The sequence below is a fragment of the Meles meles genome, chromosome 8, assembly GCF_922984935.1.
Source record: "Meles meles chromosome 8, mMelMel3.1 paternal haplotype, whole genome shotgun sequence".
Lineage (NCBI taxonomy): Eukaryota > Metazoa > Chordata > Mammalia > Carnivora > Mustelidae > Meles > Meles meles.
This window is the reverse complement of record NC_060073.1, coordinates 101,082,070-101,101,387: the sequence shown is the minus strand read 5'-3', so window position 1 is coordinate 101,101,387 and position 19,318 is coordinate 101,082,070. Positions and strand designations below refer to the sequence as shown.

The following is a 19,318-nucleotide window of genomic DNA, read 5'->3' as shown; positions in this document are numbered from 1 at the left end:
CTTTGCTTGGGTACTGCATTGATGAGGAGATTATATGGAGCTGCGGGAGCTGCCGCCTGGGGGAAGAGAGGTGCAGGTTCTGCTTGCTTCTTGCTCTCCTGCCAGGCTCTCCTCGGGTCCTTTCCCCGGGGCTGCCCTGAGCCGGCAGGAGGCGAGGGTGGGTGGGTGGCCAGCCGGCCTGCCTGTTGACAGCCCCTCCCGGGCTTGTTTTGCAGCCTGGCCAGCGTGGCCTGTCCCCATCAGGAGCTGGCAGCGGCAGCCACAGCTCGGGCAGGCGGCTCCAGCCCGGGGCTGGATTTGCAGAAGCTGCCCTTGGCCTCCGAGCCCAGCGCACAGTGGTCCTTCTGGCTGGCGCTTGCTCTCCCTCTTTCCTTGTCTTCTTTCTTTCTCTGTGTTCAAGTCACATTACATGGGATTCTGTTCTTTGGGGACTTCGTCATCTTTTCAAATATGTCCTGGGACCTCCGGAGCTGTCACGGGGATGCTAAGGACACGGTCAGTGGATTCTCGTGCCTGTACTAATGAAAGGATTCAAGCTCTCCTGGTAAGTAGAGGAGGGATACGGCACCTTCCTCTTCGTCATCGTTCTTCAACCAGGTCCTTGTCCATGTCCGCCCCACCCCCGCCAGCACCTCTGCATCCTTAGGAGGTCTCTCTCCTTCACACGGACACGGACGGCCCTCGAGGGGTCCGGGGTGGGGGAGGGCACGCACTCTGCAAAGTTGGGTCACCCTCTCTGGCTTACCCTTGCTTCTGCGCTGCTGCAGTGTTTTCTGCCAGCATCTTCATGGGGGAGGGGTCTGGTGGAAGTTGGGGGGTGGGGGCCGTGGAGAGAAAGTACAGCTGGAAAGAGTCTCCAACTTTGAGGGACCTGCGCACAGAAGGGAACTTGGTAGAGAAGGGACCCTTGCATGAGGGCCGCGGGGGTCGTCTCAGGCTAGAGGTGGGTGCGGTGGTACCCCTCCCAGCCCAACAGACATCACCAGGGGCCATGCTCACCCTGCTCTTTAGGGCACCCTTGTCCTGGGAGGCAGGCTCTGATTGCCTGGAGGCTCTGAGGAGACTGTCATGAGGGCCAGGTTCCCACCTCTGGCATGCCTGGTGTCCGAAGGAGAGGGGATGGCCCCCACCGCCGTGCCCACCACCGCCTGCCCACCACGGGGTACACACACACACACACACACACACACATATACACACACTCCTTGGGGCTCTGTCGGTGCCTCTTCCAGGGTCTGATGTTGGCATACTAAAGCCTCTTCGTGCTTGACGTGTGTGAGGTTGCTGTCTGGTGGCCGCAGACGTAGTCAGAGTATTTTTACCTTCCATTTTAAAAATAAAACCCTCACCTCTCCCTTTTCTCCTTTGAATTGGGTGGGTGGGTGAATCGGCTTTTTATCTGCTTGAGAAACTGGAGCTTTTGCCTGGAAAACTTTGTCATGGTACTCCCTGCAGGGTGACGCGTGCAGCTCAGAGGAGGAAGGCTCTCGGGGCTGGGGGGGTGGGCTTTCTCTCCTTGAGGACAGCGGAGGCCCAGAGGAGGAGACTTTGGGAGAGTTCCCTGCAGGGATGCGCCCTGCCTTCCTTGCCGCTGGGAGCCATCCACCCGCAGTCCGTCTGCGGTGGGACTGTGAGAGGTGATCTCTCTGGGTTGGGAGGTTGATTTCCAGAGTCAGGGTAGGAACCGGGCAGTTTAGTACATGGGGTCCTAACCTGGCTCCGGGTTACATCAGGCTTTCCAGAAACCCCTGTTGTGACCCTAGGTTAAGGTCTGACAGAATTAGTTTAGTCCAGTCCTCCTCCTTCAGGCAAGAGGGTTAAGGGAGGAGCTCGTTCTTGTGAGCTTAACTCTTAGAAACTGACGTCCTGAGGAATGGTCACCATCAGGGACCCCCCCCCTACCCCCCGCCCCCCCAGCCTGTACTCTTTTCAGGATCTGCTGTGACTCCCTCGTAAGATTAACTCTTGCGCTGGAAACCCCCCTCCGAGGCGGAGGAAATGAGGGAGAGGTCCTGCAGTGGCCTCACCGCTTTCTTGGTGCCAGGTTCCTTATTCCTTCAGGGTTGGCTGGAAGGGATCGGCGGAATCTATAGTCACTGAGAATTCCAGGCCCAGTCGGCAGCATTTAGAGGCGCTTCTTTTTTCCTCAGCAGAGCCAAGCTGGGCCTGTAACTTGGGCGAGGCCTCCGGGAAATGCCCAGGTCCTGCTGGGTGAGTGGGGACACTGGGCTCACCATCGGAAATCACTCCATGTCCTTCTCTGCCCCTGCTATCCGCATGCTTGAGTTGGGACTGAGGGGTGCTTGGCTGTCTCTGCTGAGGAGACATCACTTTAATACAGAATGCTTCTCTGCTCAGCCTGGGTTGGTCCCTCAGGGACATGCAGAGGTCAGTGTCTTTAAAAATCTGCCTTGAGTAACCCTTGATACATTTCAGCAGACCAGGGTGATGCTGGGAACTGGAACTAGGATAACCTTGTCCCTTTCAGCCAAATAAAATACTACAAGGATGGGGAGGTTTGGCCATTGATGCCTGGACAGTGTTAGGCCTTGTGAGTCACTGTTTCCTTAGGTGTAAATATACTGGTCCGTGTTGGCCCAGGGGCCAGGCTCGCATGTGTGTTGTGAGTGTTTGGGCTTGCGTGCAGCTCCCTTTGGTGGTAGCCAATGCCTGGGAGCTCTCCTCCTCTGTCCACAGGGAGACCTGGTAGGAACAAGGTGACCAAACAGCTTGGCTACCTTGTTCTGGGTGACGCTATCTGCATATGGAAGGGATGGAATTAACTAACTTCCTGGTGTTTGCGTCATTTCTAGAAACATTTCTGGAACACGAGCTCTGTGTTAGTGGTGTAAAAAATGATGATGATGCTAGGGCGCCTGGGTGGCTCAGTTGGTTAGGTGCCTGACTCTTGATCTCGGCTCAGGTCTTGATCTCATGGTCGTGAGTTCAAGACCTACCTTGGGCCCCCCAAAAGCTATAAATGATGATAATGCTAATAATAACAGTAGTGTTGGCAGCTGACATTCATTGAATGCTCATTACACGTCAAGGACCGCATGAGGCACTTTACAGGTGTTAAGTCCCGTAGAGCTCATGGCGTTGTGCTTGACTGAGGTGCTCCTTTTACAGAGCGAGCTGTCTGAGACACAGGGCCCATGTACAGTTAGGTGTTGGATTTGTGGGTCATTTTCCCTTGGGATTCACTGGTTCTTGGTTGCTCTTTTGTGGTGCACTTTTCTCAGCAGATAGTGATGTCATAGACTGGCTCCCCCCACCCCCCACCAACCCTGGCTCCCTGCCTTGTGGTCTCTTTGCCTTATATTATTATATTGCCTTATATTATATGTTAGTTAGACTTTTAAAAGTGTAAAGAAGGGCAGTATCTTAGTCGATCCTTACTACAGGCCCATGAACCAGCTGGCATCTGCATTTTTGAGCTGGGGAAACTGAGGTACAGAGTGCTAAAAGGTTTTGCCTCAATTCCTGCAGCCAGTTAGTGAAGAAGGTAGTAGGCTGCGCTCTTCTTACTTGACTACTACTTCAGTTTGCGACAACAGGGGTGTCTGCGTTAGACCTGCCTTCCCGGAGGACAGGGGCAAGGTCTGCTCTGCCTCCGTCCTTTCAACCAGCACATGTGGACAAAGTCATGGTTATTTTCACAGCCCTGTGCTTAGGCATCGTGGGTTAAAAAAATGCAAAGGGTACAGCCTCTGACTTCTAGGGGATTGGTAGCTTCACAGAGAGAATGAGACCCAACCCCTTTACACACACACACACACACACACACACGCACACACACACTCACTCTCTCTCTCTCTCTCTCTCTCTCTCACTCTCACTCCCTTCCCCCCCCAAAGCCAGTCAGTAAATACTAAGGGACAGATTCCTGTAATTAGCAGCATGCTCTCTAGAAATTCAGAGGAGGCTGGAATTCATTGCATCTGGGGTAGCAAAGACACTTCCTGCAATCATTGGGACTTGAATGGGGGCATGAAGGCTGGCCAGCGTTAGGTAAGTAGAACCCATCCTTTGTATAGCGCTAACAGCCCCCTCAGGGTGTTGGGGGTTATCACAGGGGATGCTTTTGGATGATGCTGATCAAGGTACGTGTCTGTGATTGACAAGTGGTGGGATGGTGAGGGGGAAGTTCTCCCACCGTTCAGCCTCCCCTCTCAGAAGATGATCTTGTGGTTCTGTCTCCTGAGAATTTGGTGCGCAAGGTAAGGGCAGAGGACGGGTTGGGGGGGGAGGGAGGTGGTCCATGCAAACACATAGGACTGCCAAAGAGTCATCGTGACTCTGGAACACATGCAATTTGGAGGCCATTGATGTTTTAAAAGAACAATTCAGGGACGCCTGGGTGGCTCCGTTGGTTAAGCGTCTGCCTTTGGCTCAGTCCTGGGACCGAGTCCTGCATCAGTCTCCCTGCTCCGCGGGGAGCCCGCTTGTCCCTCTGTCTGATGCTCACCCTGCTTGTGCTGCTCTCTCTCACTCTCGCTCTCTCTGACAAATAAAATCTTTAAAAAATAAAGAATTTAAAAAAAAATCAAAGAACAATTCAGTCCTCCTTAGCTTCTCCATGGTTATCATTTATTTCTTTATTTTGGGGCAGGTGTGTAATGCAAAGATATCTCTATTTCCTAGGGCTTCAGAACCTCAAATGCCAAGATCTCCAGTTTCGTGGGGCTGTGCCATGGACAGATTATTTTGGCCCCCACAGGACTTGGCAGACTGTAGTGACATCTGTCTTGATTCTCTGTCCTTGTGCTCCTGGGCTTCACATCTGTTGGGGTTGGTAGGTGCTGGAGGCTCGGGCAGACCTTCAGGAAAGTCAGTGTGCTGCAGGAATCCGGTTCTGGGAAAACAGAGTAAAGAGGCCTGGGTTCTTGACACATAGAAGGGGGAGGCATTTCTGTGGCCAGGCTGTGGTCCCCAGAGGAGAGGAATTTTGAGCTTCTCTTTGTGTTTGAGTGGGTGAGTGAGGATTCGTGCTACTTTCACACTGTTTATTTAAGACTATGAGTGCTGTGTAAAGGAACCTGCTCGCTTATGTCCTCACCAGGAGCTGGGACAGAAATTCATTTTTGCATTCCTCCATGTCTCCTGGAGACTCGTGGTCAGCCATGTTTCATTAGCTACCGGAAGTCCGTCGTCTCGTTGCTTTTCCCCCCCTTCAAATCTGTTAATGGCGAGAAACACTTTCATGAAAGAAGAAATGGGTGAGGTTTTCAGCGAGGATTTAAATTAGACGTAAGGAAAAAGTTCGGAATTTCTCCCTCTGGAGCGTCAAGATCAGGTCAGATCATCTATGTTGGGAGGTTCTTTTGTGAGAAATTTTCTCGAGAGGTGGAGGAAGGCATGGCCTCCTTGAGAGCCGGGCTTCCCAGTGACTCAGACCTTTACCAGAAGGTGAGCTGCAGGGAGGGGTTGGGGTCCCTCAGTAGCTCCGGATTCTGGAGGGCCACCTTGGGAATCTGAACCTTGTTGCCACCTCCTTACCTGCTGGTGGTCTTGGTAGGGGACTTCTGTTTGCCTTGAGGGGTAGCTGTTTTGAAAGTGGGATTAAATGACAGCACTGGGCAGAGTTGGGCTTTCTGCTTTCTTTCCACAAATGGTTTAGAGAAAGGCTGTCGCCCTCAGAGAGCGGTGGCTTATGATGTGGGGGCTTGGTATGCTTCTTTAGCCAGCAGGAAACACTGAACCTTCATTTGAAAATATTAAATACTCGGGGCGCTCAGTGGGTTAAGCCTCTGCCTTCAGCTCAGGTCATGGTTTCAGGGCCCTGGGATCGAGCCCCGCATCGGGCTCTCTGCTTGGCGGGGAGCCTGCTCCCCGCCCCCCCCCCCCGCCCCCCGCCTCTTGCCTCTCTGCCTACTTGTGATCTCTCTCTCTGTCAAATAAATCAATAGAATATTTTAAAAAAGAAAATATTAAATACTCATTCACAGACATACCCCAGCAGACACCCCCTCTGACTAACAGTGCAAGATTAACTTTATGATTCGGTGGGATGGGAATTGGGAGTTTTCCCATGGTCTGTTAAATCCAGGGCACTGAGTGCTGGTCATCTAAGCATTGAAATCCCATGAGTGATCAGGATGGCTCTGGGCAGTGACTGGATCTTCTGACTTTACAGATTAAAAAAAAAAAGAAGTCCTACCTCATATCCAGGTCTGTACTTTGGGAGCTGCCCCTGGCTTGAGATAAGTGGCTGTCACCATGATTTTTTGTGGTTCTGGTCACCATCATTATTATTTTAAGAAGAAAGAAATTTATTGTATTAGAATGTGAGATGGTTGGTAGAGACTGTCAGAACAAATCAGATTATGGGTATGGCAGTCCACCGCCCCACCGCCCCCCACCCCACCCCACCCCTCCCTATCCCTGTCCCGTACTCCCCCCTGCTTCTCTGTGGGTTTGCCTTCTGAGGTTTTAGCTACCCATGGCCAGCCGTGGTGTGGAGGCAGGTGCCCCTCCTGCTAGATCCTCAGAGGGTCAGTAGCAGCCCAGTGCTACGCCATCGCGCCTCCAGCATTCACTTCATTTCATCTCACCACGTAGACATTTTATCATCTCACATCACCCACAGGAAGAGTGAGTACAGGGGCTCCTGGGTGGATCGGTTCAGCTGATCCTTCAGCTCAAGTCATGATCTCAGGGTCCTGGGATCGAGCCCCGCATCGGGCTCTCTGCTCCGCAGGGAGCCTGCTTCCTCCCTGCCCTCTGCCTACTTGTGATCTCTCTCTCTCTCCCCTTCCCTCTCTCTCTTTCAAATAAATAAGTAAATATAAATCTTAAAAAAAAAAAAAAAGAAGGGCGAGTATAGTGAAATGAGATATTCTGACTCAGAGAGAGACCACAGTCACGCAGCTTTTATGACAGTGTGAGTGTTCTCTTATTATCGTTGTGAAACTCTTACTGTGCCTAATTTATTAAATAAACTTTATCATAGGTGTGTATGTACAGGAGAGGGGATAGTGTGTATATGTATAGGGTTTGGTAGTACTTGTGGTTGCGGGCGGCCACCGGGGGTCTTTGAGTGGATCCCCCGTGCATAAGGGGTGCCCCTGTGCCTGGCGGTCTCTGTTCTGGCTAGAAACCCTTCCTCCTGGCCATTATGAGACTTACTGCCATGGAATTTTATTGCTGGAAGAGATGGTTTGGGGTTTCTCATGAGAAAACGTGGAGAGGAATGCTTCTAACCCCTTGTCCAGAAGTCTGGATGTATGTTTCCTAAATGAGTTAAGGTGAAAGGATAGGTTAACTAGATATTGCTAGATGTTTTTATGTGTACTTACCTTTAACATCCTTCTTTGGTTTATATTTGCATAAAGATGTTGAATTAAACTGGATTGGCTTGGTTATGCTATGATAGCAGCTGCTGCCCCCCTTCCCCCACGCAGACTCAGTTGCTCAACTCACAGTAAGTTAGCTCTTGAGCATGGCCACCCCACCCCCACCCCCAGACTTCCAGGGAGGTGATCCTCTGTGAGGCACGGGGCATGGCAGATGGCTCCGTGATCCAGTCTGTAAGAATCTCCTGGCCCCTCCTCCATAGTCACCATGGAGGTCAGGAGAGCCTGGCCCCTCAGGGCTTCTCCTTGGAAGCAGGCACGCTGTCATTGCCCTTCAGCACTATCACATGGCCCTGCCTGACCACAGGGAGTCTGGGAACCAGGAGGCTTCTGAAGGGCAGAGGAGAGGAGAACCAGGAGTCTCGTTCAGCACCAGTCATGGGGACTACAGCTGCTTTTCTGGAAGGGGGGTCCTGGGCCCACTCCCCTTCTTAAAATCCGATGGCCGTTTTCTTACTGCCTGTGGAATAAAGATCTGGATTTGAACTGTCACAGAAGATGTTGTGCAACCTTAGGCCAGGGGTCAGCAAGCAACAGCCGGGGTTGGGGGCGGGGTGGGGGGGAGGACCCAAGTTCAGCTCCCTGCCTGCTTTAGTACAGCTTGCAAGCTATGTATGTTTTGTGGTTTTTACATTTTTAAGTGGTTGCGAAGAAAGAAGGGCCGTATTTCATGACATGAGAACACTGTACAAAATTAACGTGTCAGTGTCCGTAAGTAAAGTTTCATTGGTACACAGTCACACTCATTTGTGGATGGCACCGTCTGTGGCTGCTTTCATGATCCAGGGTCAGAGCCGAGCAGTTGTGACAGAGACCTGTGGCCCACAAAGATAAAATATTTATTATTTATTATCTAGCCCTAGACAAAGTTTACTTAGATAAAGATGCCTCTCGAATGCAACAAATTGATGTTTTTGCTCCATGCTTTGTCTCCTTCTAAGCACTGTAATAGTGATCCTGATGATAAGGACATCAATAGTAGTAGCTAAAACTTAACATGATAGTTTACTATATCACATATATCTTAAAGGTTTTCTATAGATTAACTCCTAGCAGTCTTTTGAGCTATATATTATTATGGTGTAGATTTTACCAAGTAGTAAACTGAAGCACAGAGAGGTTAAGTAATCAGCCTCAGGTCACACAGCCCCAAAGTGTTCAAGCTGGCAGTCTGACTCCAGAGTTCACACTCTTAACCACTGCAGGTGTAAAGCAGTTGGAAGACAGGTCTTTGCCCCTGAGAAGAGAGAAGACAGATACCCATGAAAAGTTAGAGGATTGGTCAAGGTAATTTATGGAGGCATTTAATGAATACAAATTATAACTACAAAGGTGGGCAAGAACAGAGAGGACGAGAGCAACATAAATGGAAGAGGGCTTGAACGGAGGAGGTGGGACGTGGCTAGGTCCTTGAGGATGGAAGCCACTGAGATTTCAAGAGAGTTTAGAGGGGTCTCTGAGGCAGGGAAGAAGCAAGAGCTAGACCACAGAAACCGGAGCGAGGCGCTGATGGGAGGAGAGAGAGCTGCGTGTTCTGGTTAGAACAGGGGGGTGTGCAGAGTTCACGTGGTAAGACAGGTTTCACATACGGACAGCCTCACAGGTGAGGCAGGGTAAGTGGGCTTGCTGGACTCAGCTGTGTGAAGCCTTCGGGCTCAGGATGTCCCGAGAGGGAGATGTGTTTCTCAGCTTGGTGGGCAAGATGTTTGGGGGATGGGGGGAGAACTGGAGCACAAGTGCCTGGCTTTTGGAAGCTTGCAAGAAGAGGGTTATAAATTATAACCGTGTTTCTGTGAGCCAGCCAGCCTGCCTTCCTTATCTCATGAAACGGGAAGGGTGGTATTTATCCCATCTTACAGATAAGGAAACTGAGTCTCAAAGAGGTTTAGGTAACAGGCTCAAGACCTCATGGTTAATGGCAGAACTGGGGTGAAATTGAAATGTCTGCCTCTAAAGACTGTGCCCTTAACCTCTACACTACTGGAGTCCTGGACTGCATGAGGAAAGGGGTGTTTATTTGGTGGGAGTTTGGAGCTGTAAACTTAGCCATTCAGAAAGGGCTTGGCGTGGAGGTGGCCCAGTCTTCCGGGGAGTGGTGCTCTCTGGGTCAGGTGATACACGGGAGACTAGTTCTCCTGCGGACTCACCCCCATACTGAGCCCTGTCCCTGGTCATCGCTGATCTGGTGGCTTCACTTTGGGGCTGGGTCAGGGTTTATTTAAAAAACAAACTAAGACAAAAAAACTTGTAAAAAAAAAATTGTGAAATGGACCCTACCTCGAAAAGAAAGCGTATAATATGTCCATACAGCTTAAAGGAGAATGAAGAAATAAAGGAGAGTGAAACATTGTTCACCATCCAATTAAGCATACCATACCTAAATATTTGAAAGCCCTTCAGTTTGTCTGTTTTGTAAGATTTAATGAAAACATTCAATGGCTGGGAGGACAGGTCCCAGAAAATGCAGATCTTGGGAACTGAGCGCCGATGGGGCTCCGGAGTCCAGGCCTCATGTCCCTTCCCCACGGAGTGGGCAGGTCATGCTTCTCAGGCAGCATCTCCTTGTTCTAATGCTGACATGAATTGCCGCTCCATCACCGGGGAGGGGGGCTCCCTCCCCTATGTGGGGGACCCTAAGGGACAGGTGCGGGTGGTTCTGCTCCTTTCTAGTTGCAGGATGCTAGGTGAGTTACCTATTCTGCCAAGCCTTGATTTTCTCATCTATAAAATGGGGCTAATCATGCCTGCCTTGGAGGGCTATTGTAAGGATTGGGAGGATTAATGGAGATAAATCCTGGGAAGGTACTGAGGAGGAGGCCCGGCACGTTTGTAACCACCTTATAGATGTTACGTCGCTATTAACATTTTCATTGTCTTGTGTTTGACGTTGAAAGAGACAGTGGTCATAGCCTTGCTCTCCACATACTGAAAATCCACAGTTATTACTCATGCCCTGGATAGATACAGAGAACTCTGATCTTTATCTTCCTTGGAGTAGCCAGGAAGGATAGTCTTAGGCCACAATCACTCAGTTTTGCTCCTTTCAGCTTAATAGCCTCCCAGATATGTTTTAGTCTCATTGCTGGAACTCTCCTGTCTTCTGTCCCCCATGGGTATGGTCACTCGGTCATTTAGCTGGAGCCTGGAACATGTTCTACCTCCAACTGAGTGTGTGACCTTCGGCAAGGCACCACTGTCCTCATCTCTGAGATGACAGTTGAGATTAGAGCAGCAGGTACTTTTCTCATTCTAGATCCCCATGAACTTCAGGCTGGAGATTTTTGGAGTGTAGGACCCTTTCGCATTCTCCTCAAGTTCCCACTGGATTCTTTCTGTCCCCTTCTGGAGCACACACTCAGGTGGTGATAGGAACCGGTCCTGGCCTTGGGGTGGGGGTTGGGGTTGGCCCAAGGAGTCGGGGAGCCAGACCTGGTCGCCCTGCTCCGTAGGGTCTCACCAGCACCGCCTGTTACAGGAAAATTCCACAGAGGGACTCGCATACCTCTTCTGCTGTAGTGCAAATAGATTTATCTTCCAGTTAAGAGCTTTTTTTGGACCCATTCTCCCGAGACTGGGAGCGTGCTGTTTCATAATAGCTTCCCTGCAGCAACCTCAACTTTTTATGCCTTACTGGGTGGCCGTAGTTGGTATCCGGTGGCATTAGGACATGACATGCAAAATCCCTTTGTTTTCCAGAGGCTCAACTTGACAGACCTCAGGATGCAAATTTGGGGAACTCTTGACCTTTGGGCTTTTTGAAGGTGATCTGCCCTGCTGGGCTCTGCACATTATTATTGTTTGTTTGTTTTTTTTAGCCCATCTTTTTGGTCTAAAGTGTACCTTTTAAAAAATATATTTATGTATTTAGCCTCTGTTGACTCTGGCTTGTTCGAATGACTTTTTTTTTAACCCTCTGATTTCATGAGCCAAGTATTTCTCCTTCATGTTCTTGCATTCTATGATGTAAACAAACAGAGTCAAGCTGTACTCTTGGGAGGTGTACTGGAAAGAGATGCCAACCGCTGCCATTCTGCTGTTGAGTGGTCTTTGCAGGAACCGTGACCTTTAACAGCCGCGGTGATGGCGCTCCTTTTACAGAGTCTGGACCTAGAGCAGGACTCTGCTCTGTTAAAGACTGAGATTGTTGTAGATACAGATAGAATTGGTTTTCTTTTGTTTGTTTTGTTTTGTTTTGCTTTTTGAGATTTATTTATTTATTTTAGAGTGGGGGAGGGGCCACAGGAGAGGGAGAGAAAGACTCTCAAGGGGACTCCGTGCTGAGCGTGGAGCCAGGTGCAGGGCTCTGTCTCATGACCCTGAGATCACAGCCTGAGCTGAAACCGAGAGTTGGTCGCTTCACAGACTGAGCCACTCAAGTGCCCTGGTTTTTCTTGTTTGCAGCCGTCTTCCCTTCTTTTGCTGGCTGAATTCTCCAAAGTATATTTCAAAGCATCAGGACCACCTTGATGTCGGCTGTTTGCGCTAAACAGAATGAGTAATTGTCCCCAGTCACAAAAGACCTCTCCACACCGGTGCCGGGAGAAGGACTGTTCACTCCAGGTCTGCCCGTCTCTCAGTTTCCTCACTGCCCAAAGGGGCTCTGCTCCTTGAACTCACGGCCCAGAAAGCACGTCTGTGATAGTCTGCCCAACAGCCTTCTCTTCCCATCCTCCTGTCCTAGTCATTCACGTTGGAAGCTTTGGAGCTTTTTTTTTATTTGTTTTCCCCTTGCTCTTGTCATTGTCCCCACATGGTGCGTTCTCTCTTTGCAGTGTCTCTGATTTGTCCTCTGCCCTTTCCCTTGTGGCTTATTGCCACTGTCTGAATTCATAACCTGTCATGTCTTGCTTGGTCTGTTGCAGTAGCCACCTGGCTGGTCTCCTCCTCTTCTTCTTTTTCTTTTTTAAACTTTCTTGAAATATAACTCACATGCCACACAACTCACTTAAAGTGTACAACTCAGTGGGTTTTAGTATATTCACGGTATGCGCAACCATCACCGCAATTTGAGAACATCTTCATCATCTCAGAAGGAAACCCCATCTGTGCCTTTTAGCCAAGACAAGACCTTCCCCCTCTCCAGCCCGGCCCTAGGCAATTACTAATCTACTTTGTGACTCTGTGAGTCCCCTGTAAGGACTTTCATGAATGGAATCATAGATGTATGTGGACTTTCTTGTGACTGGCTGCTTTCATTTAGTATAATATTTTCAGGATTCATTTAAGTCATAGCATGTATCTGTGCTTCATTCCTTTATTATGGCTGAATAATCTCATCTCTTCTGGGAACATTTGGGTCCATTGATCATTCAGGCGAGCTACGGATCAGATTTCTAACCCTTCTTCAAAACTGAACTTGGCTCCTAGTAACCTACAATATACAGGTGACACCTGGCTATGACACTGAGAGCCTTCCTTATTCTGGCTCCGTCGTGAGAGTCCAGCCTCATTGTCACTCCAGATGTCCACAGGTTCTTCTGTCCCCACCGTCTCGACACACTTTCCCTTGGTAGAGCATGTCACACACATACCTTTTCATGTCCCTGCAGTCTTTGGTTATGGTGCCCCTTTGCCTCTGCTTCTCCTGTCTGCGGTTATGGAAATCCACTTATCCTTCAGAATTATCTTTACTCTCACCTTCTCGAAGAAGTCAATCCCAGATTTATCTCCTCCCCAGATAGGAATTAATTGGTCCCTTTCCATTCTCTGTGCACTTTGCGTGGATCCCCATAATTCTAGTCTTGGATTAAATGTCATTCTATCTTTTATGATGTATTACATCTTTTCTAAGAATAGAGAGGCATTCCAATTTTTGTATTATTTTCTGGTACTTTCTACAAGGATTTACACATAGTAGGTAATCAAAAAAATTTGCTGGATAATTGATCGCCGTCTTGGGTTTGTATAGTCCTTTTTGCTTTTCAGAGTTCTTTACATACTACTTGTCTTCTGAAAATCAGAAATCAACAAAAAAAATAAACATTTTTGAGAAAAAAATTGTCAGTAGTTTATTTTTTTTAAAGATTTTATTTATTTATTTATTATTTATTTAACAGACAGAGATTTATTTATTTATTTATTTGAAAAACAGAGATAACAAGTAGGCAGAGAGGCAGGCAGAGAGAGAGGGGGAAGCAGGCTCCCTGCCAAGCAGAGAGCCTGATGCGGGGCTCGATCCCAGGACGCTGGGATCATGACCTGAGCCGAAGGCAGAGGCTTAACCCACTGAGCCACCCAGGCGCCCCAAATTGTCAGTAGTTTAAACTTGCTTGAATATGTGGGGTTTTCTGTTGTTGTTTTGGCAACACCCATTGTCTCTGGGTATTGTAGAAAAATCAGAAAATATAAAGTAAAAAAGAAGTCAGTCATAATATCATTCCTCAGTGATAATCACTATATCCTTTGAGCTGTTTTTTTTCCCTGTATATACTTTACATAGAAAGGTAAAGATAGATGAAACTTACAATTCACTCTGTACATTGTTCTGAAATCCTTTAATTAATAGCACCTGATCTCTCTATCATAATAAATACCGATTTCTGTAATTACGTTTAAGGGGTAGTATTGCAAAAATGTATTTGTCCCTTCTCCTATTGGACACTTAGAGTCTTTGTAATTCTTTAAGATTAAAAATAATGTGCTAACAGTCTGCAGATAAATACTTAGAAGCCAGATTTCTAGGTCAATGGCTTTTAATGCCGCGTGCCAAGTTGCCCTTTGGAGAGGTTGTTCCAGTTAACACACCCACCAGCGAGTGTTTGTTTCTTCCCCTTGTCCTTGCCTGCCTTGGCATTCCCATTCTCTTTAGTCTTTGCCGATCTGATACTCCCCGAGTAGTATCATTCATTTGCATCTCTTTGATCATTGGTGACATGCTTTTAATTTCCTTATTACCCATTTATACTTCTCCTGTGAAGTGCCTTTGTTGTTCTCTGCCCCCCTTCCTGTTGAGGTGTTTGCCTTTTTCATTGTTTAGGGCTCGAATATAATAAGGTTATTAACCCTTAGTCATGCATGTCAGAAGTATTTTAACTTCAGGCTGTCTTCAGCACACAGAAGTGTGTTTGTTTCAGTGTGATCCAGTCAATCACTCTTGCCCTCCATGGTTTCTGTGTTTGGCATTATTCAAAAAGAAAATTCCTCCCAAACCATAACCATATATACGTTCGCCTCTGCTTCCTTTGAGTCCCGTGATTTGGTTTTTAAATTTAATACCTCAGTCCATTTTGATATAAAATTGTGTCTACTTCTATAAAACCCTGGTGGACTAAGACATAAGTCTTGGACCTCAAGGGGAATGTGGTCGGTCCGGCCATTTTGCCAACATTAGAGTGCCAGGTAGATGAGTGCCTCTCTTCCAGAATGTGATAGTCTGCCCCTTCCCATCCGTCACCCACATTCGCCATAATCCCTTCTGAAATCACCTCGGCTGTCCAGTGCCAGTTACGTGTTAATACCAGGCTGGCCGGATGATTAAATGGATTTGCCCATGAGATGCAGGACAGTTGACGGCACAATGGCGTTTGGTTGAATGGACTGCACAGTGGTGTTTGGTTGGATGGAGGAGCGAGTGAGTGAATGAATGAATGAATGGTGGTGTGAACAGTGATGACAGGTCCTGAGGATGTTGTGAGACAGCAGCAGCCCTTCCATCCAAGCAGAGCGTCGACCAAGCAATCATGTTGGGAGAGCAATGGCCAAGGAAAGTGTGCCATAGGGAATGTGGAAGAAAGAAAACATATCCCATGCGTTTTGAGCAGGTGGCATTTTAAGGGTTAGGACAGAGCCCATAGGCTGTCATACACCACACATTAGGTACATAAGCAAGAGTGAGCCATACTGGAGAATTCTAGGGCCTAGAACTGGATCTTGAGTGTCCTCAAGATTTGGGAGAGTTTAGCAAGGAAGTTTCCCTGGGGAAGGTGCATGAGGGGCAGAGCTCTGAAGGAAGGCTAGGACCGTATTAGGAGGGATTTGTGGAACGAGGTTGTTTTATGCAGATAGAATGATGTAAGTGGGCAGTTTTTTTTTTTTTTTTTTAATTTGAAATAGTGATTTTTTTTTTGGCTTTTCTTTCCACCTCCTTTGCTTTTGATCTGTTTTCTTATTCTCAGCTTTTCTTATCCTCTCTGCTTTTAGTGCCAGTTAGAAATTGTCATGATAAAAGTTGTTAGCAGAGTCGAGAAAGTTATTTTTGAAGTGCTTGGGCTCTGGGATAGGAAGACAGCAAGGAGCAGGAAGTGAACACGAGGGTGGCCTTCTGAGAGGACGCGTCACAGCAGACTCTCCCCAGCGCCACTCAAGGCGGAGGTGAAGTTGGTGTTTTCTAAGGTTTACCCACACACAGTAGGCACTCCCTTATTTAAATGGATCCGTGAATGACTGAACAGTGTGCATGGCTTCCCTGACAGACAGAGCTATTTGGGAAGTCAGACAGACTTGAAGGACCCCAGCCTGCTGTGGCCTGGGAAGCTGGGTCGGGGGTGGACATGTTTACCATGAGGGACGCTGAGGAGGACACTTTGAGGGGTGGTCATTGGGTCAGTACCCCGCTGACTTTGCTGAGGAGTAAGACCCTGCCCCTTCTAAGCTCCAAGACTCAAGGAAGAGAAGAATTGCAGAACAAGAGGTGTGAGTAGACTCTGGACGTGGCCGCTGAAGAAACCAGCAGGAGCCATTGCAGTGGGCTGGGGTTAGCCAGAAGCTTTTCTTGGAGATCAAGTCAATGGGTACAATAGTCACAGTCCCAGCATAGAAGAGCAAGAAATAGTTTTTGTGTGTGTGTGTGTTTTTTTAAATAAGATTTTACTTATTTATTTGAGAGAGAGAGAGAGCAAGTAAGAGAGAGCGTGAGAGGGGAGAAGGTCAGAGGGAGAAGCAGACTCCTGTGGAGCTGGGAGCCCCATGCAGAACTCGATCCCAGGACTCCGGGATCATGACCTGAGCCGAAGGTAGTTGCTTAACCAACTGAGCCACCCAGGCACCCAAGAAATAGGTTTCTGCCTCTATATCTTTTATTCCAATCTCCCATGAGGGTTGCACCATTCCCTCCACTAATACTACCCGTCAGCTGCCATCTCTTTTTGAAAATAAAGGAGTTTTTTTGTGTTATTTTTTTAAAGATTTTATTCACTTATTTACTTGAGAGAGAGAGACTGTGAGCAGGGGGAGGAGCAGAGGGCGAGAGACAGACAAGCTGACTCCTCACCGTGTGTGGAGCCCGATGTGGGACTTGACCTCACATCCCTGAGATCATGACCTGAGCTGAAACCAATAGCTGGACGCTTAACCGATTGAGCCACCCAGGCACCTCTGTAAATAAAGTTTTATTGGGCTACAACCACATTCTTTTGTTTACACGTCTACAGCTGCTTTAATCCTACAGAAATAAGAGTTCAGTAGTTACGGCAGACCCATTGGTCTGCAAAGCCCAATGTATTGTAATACTATAACATAACATATCTGGCCCTTTCCAGAAAACATTTGCCGACCCCTGCTTTATATTATGAATAGATGGAATTGTTTTTCCAGGAGAATCATGGTTTGCACCAACACGCAGTTTGCTCTGTGAATGCCCCTTTTCCTCATGGCATCTGTTCGCAAGCTGGTTTATTAGAAGCAGTGGTGTGGTCCAGGATTCAGGCTTCTTGAGCGCGTACTCTGACTCTCTGAGCTGCCTGTGAGACCCCCACGGCATGGCAAGTACTCTAATCAGAGACATTATTAGTTTCTATATTTACTGTTCAGTAAATAAATCAGGGTCAGGGAAGTTAGGGAAGGTGCCCGGGTTACATAAAGCGGCAGCATTCGAACCCAGTCTGTAGGAGGAAGGCCCTCGCCCTTCCACTACCCTGCGTTTCCTGCCGCAGCACCCCCTTCCCCCCCAACCTCCACTCCCTACCCCCAGCTCATTGTGATTTCTGGATCCTTCATCCATCAGCCTTTGCACTTGTGGGTGAAATACCATGTTTCTTTTGGAGCGTCTGTTCCTCTGTCAGTTTTCTTTCTGACCGCATCCCTCCTCCTCCAGTCATGCTTCTGACCTTGGCCCCCAAGCCCCACTTTCTTGGGACCAACTCTCCTGGGGGAAAGATTGGGAGATGCAAACGAGGTCTTGGGTTTCCTCCACATCAGCGGCTCCTGCCGGATGGATAGAACGTCATTTGGAGCGACAGCTGTTCCCCAGGTGCTCTGCCTTTTTTGGAAGACAGCAGGTGCCCGGAGAACCAGCTGGAAGGGGGAGCGTGGCCCTGGGCCCCGGGGCACCAAAGTGGCAAAACGGCAGCCGCTGGGCAGGCTGAGCTGGCATTTCTGACCTTTGTGGAGAGGGCGTCCTTAAAGGGACAGCAAGCTCTTTTCTTTCCTGGTGGCCGACTGCCAGTTCAGATGCCAGGCATTTGAAGAGGCCATTGTTCTGGCAATGGGAGATGGGGGCCCAGGCCGCCCAGTCTTTTTTTTTTTTTTTCCTTTTCCCGTTACCAGCCGCGTGTCCCCCTGTGATGTGAAGCCCGTCAAGGCTGGAGGGACGGTGAGCTCTCTTCCGGCTCCCCCCTGCCCTCCTCCTCCACTGTCGGAAGACAGTCTTGTCACCCAGGCTAAAGAACAGAACAGCCCTCACATAGCCGGTGGCTCCCCCTCCCCCAGGGCACCCGCCCCAGCAGAGAAGGAATGGTCTCTGCAGGCTGCAGCAGGCGAGGTGCCCCAGTGAGTTGTTTATTTGTCCCAGGTGAGTGGGGTCATGGGAGAGGACTGGTTTTCTCCCAGTGCCTTTTGGAAACCGCCCGCCCTGACACTGCCTTAGGGGTTCGTTAGAACCGTGCATTCTAGGTTCCAATTCCAGAACATCTGGGGCCTAGGAACCTGAGTCTCAACAAGCACACCCTAGATTTGAGAGCCACTCACTTAGTAATCGCCAGACCTGACTGGCCATCAGAATCATGTGGGGACAGACAGAATCACGCTGTCTGCCTGGGGCGCACAGATTTGAGCAAGGGGGCCTCTCGTTAGTGGTTAAGAGCAGGTTCCCTGGACCTGGTCCACTGGGTTTGAAGCCTAGCCCCACCAGCTACTATCTCTATGATCTTGGGTAAGTTTCTCAACCTCTCTGTGCCTCGGTTTTCTTACCTGTAAGATGGGGATAATTTCATACCTGCTGTAGAGGGTGGTTTTGAGAATGAACAGAGTTGCTGTTTATGAAGTTCTCACAATAGACTTCGCACATCGGTCGGACTATATACGTTTTTTGTGAAATTTGTATTTTTATTTTTGTAAAGAATTATCTATTAGAGAAGGAGACAGAGTGAGTGTGGGAGGGGGGAGGGCAGAGGGAGAGAGAGGTCTACTGAGTATGAAGCCCATCACGGAACTCAGTCTCACGACCCTGAGATCATGACCTGAGCCCAAGCCAAGAGTCAGACGCTTAACCGACGGGGCCACCCAGGCACCCCTTCCTTTAATTTTTATGTTTTTGGTAAACTGATCACCCAGGTTGGAGATCATGGTTGTCGAGCAGACTTTTAATTAATTAATTTTATTTATTTATTTTTAAAGATTTCATCCATTCATCTGACAGACAGAGATCACAAGTAGGCAGAGAGGCAGGCAGAGAGAGGAGGAAGCAGGCTCCCCGATGAGCAGAGAACCCGATGCGGGGTTTGATCCCAGAACCCTGGGATCATGACCTGAACCAAAGGCAGAGGCTTTAACCCACTGAGCCACCCAGGCGCCCCTGTTGAGCTGCCTTTTAGAGGCAAGGTGCCCTGGCTAGGCCGGTCTGCGTGTTCAGTCGGTGACCAGCGACTCTCAGCTGCACGTCGCACCGACTTGCTCTGAGAAGGCGGCCCTACCATGTGCCCCGTCCGTCTCTTGGCCTGTAGGCTGAGGAGAGAAATCCCTGCCTGGCTTCCATTCCACCTCTAGGCGAGGTGCTGTTGCTGAGCGGTGGAATGCTGTCAGAGGGAGGC

At 48.9% G+C, this 19,318-nt stretch overlaps 1 protein-coding gene across 9 annotated transcripts in view; it reads left to right on the top strand.

The window, feature by feature from the left end:
• Nucleotides 1-19,318, top strand: part of GRAMD1B (GRAM domain containing 1B) — a 243,764-nt gene that overhangs the window by 146,445 nt on the left and 78,001 nt on the right. Inside the window, exon 1 of one of the 9 annotated variants that reach the window (XM_046014348.1) lies at nt 94-544. The exons of the other annotated variants lie outside the window; for them this stretch is intronic. Coding sequence (XP_045870304.1) covers nt 522-544 — 23 coding nt within the window. The 5' untranslated portion in view covers nt 94-521. Of the gene's footprint in view, nt 1-93; nt 545-19,318 lie in introns of those variants that run through there. 9 annotated transcript variants of the gene reach the window in all.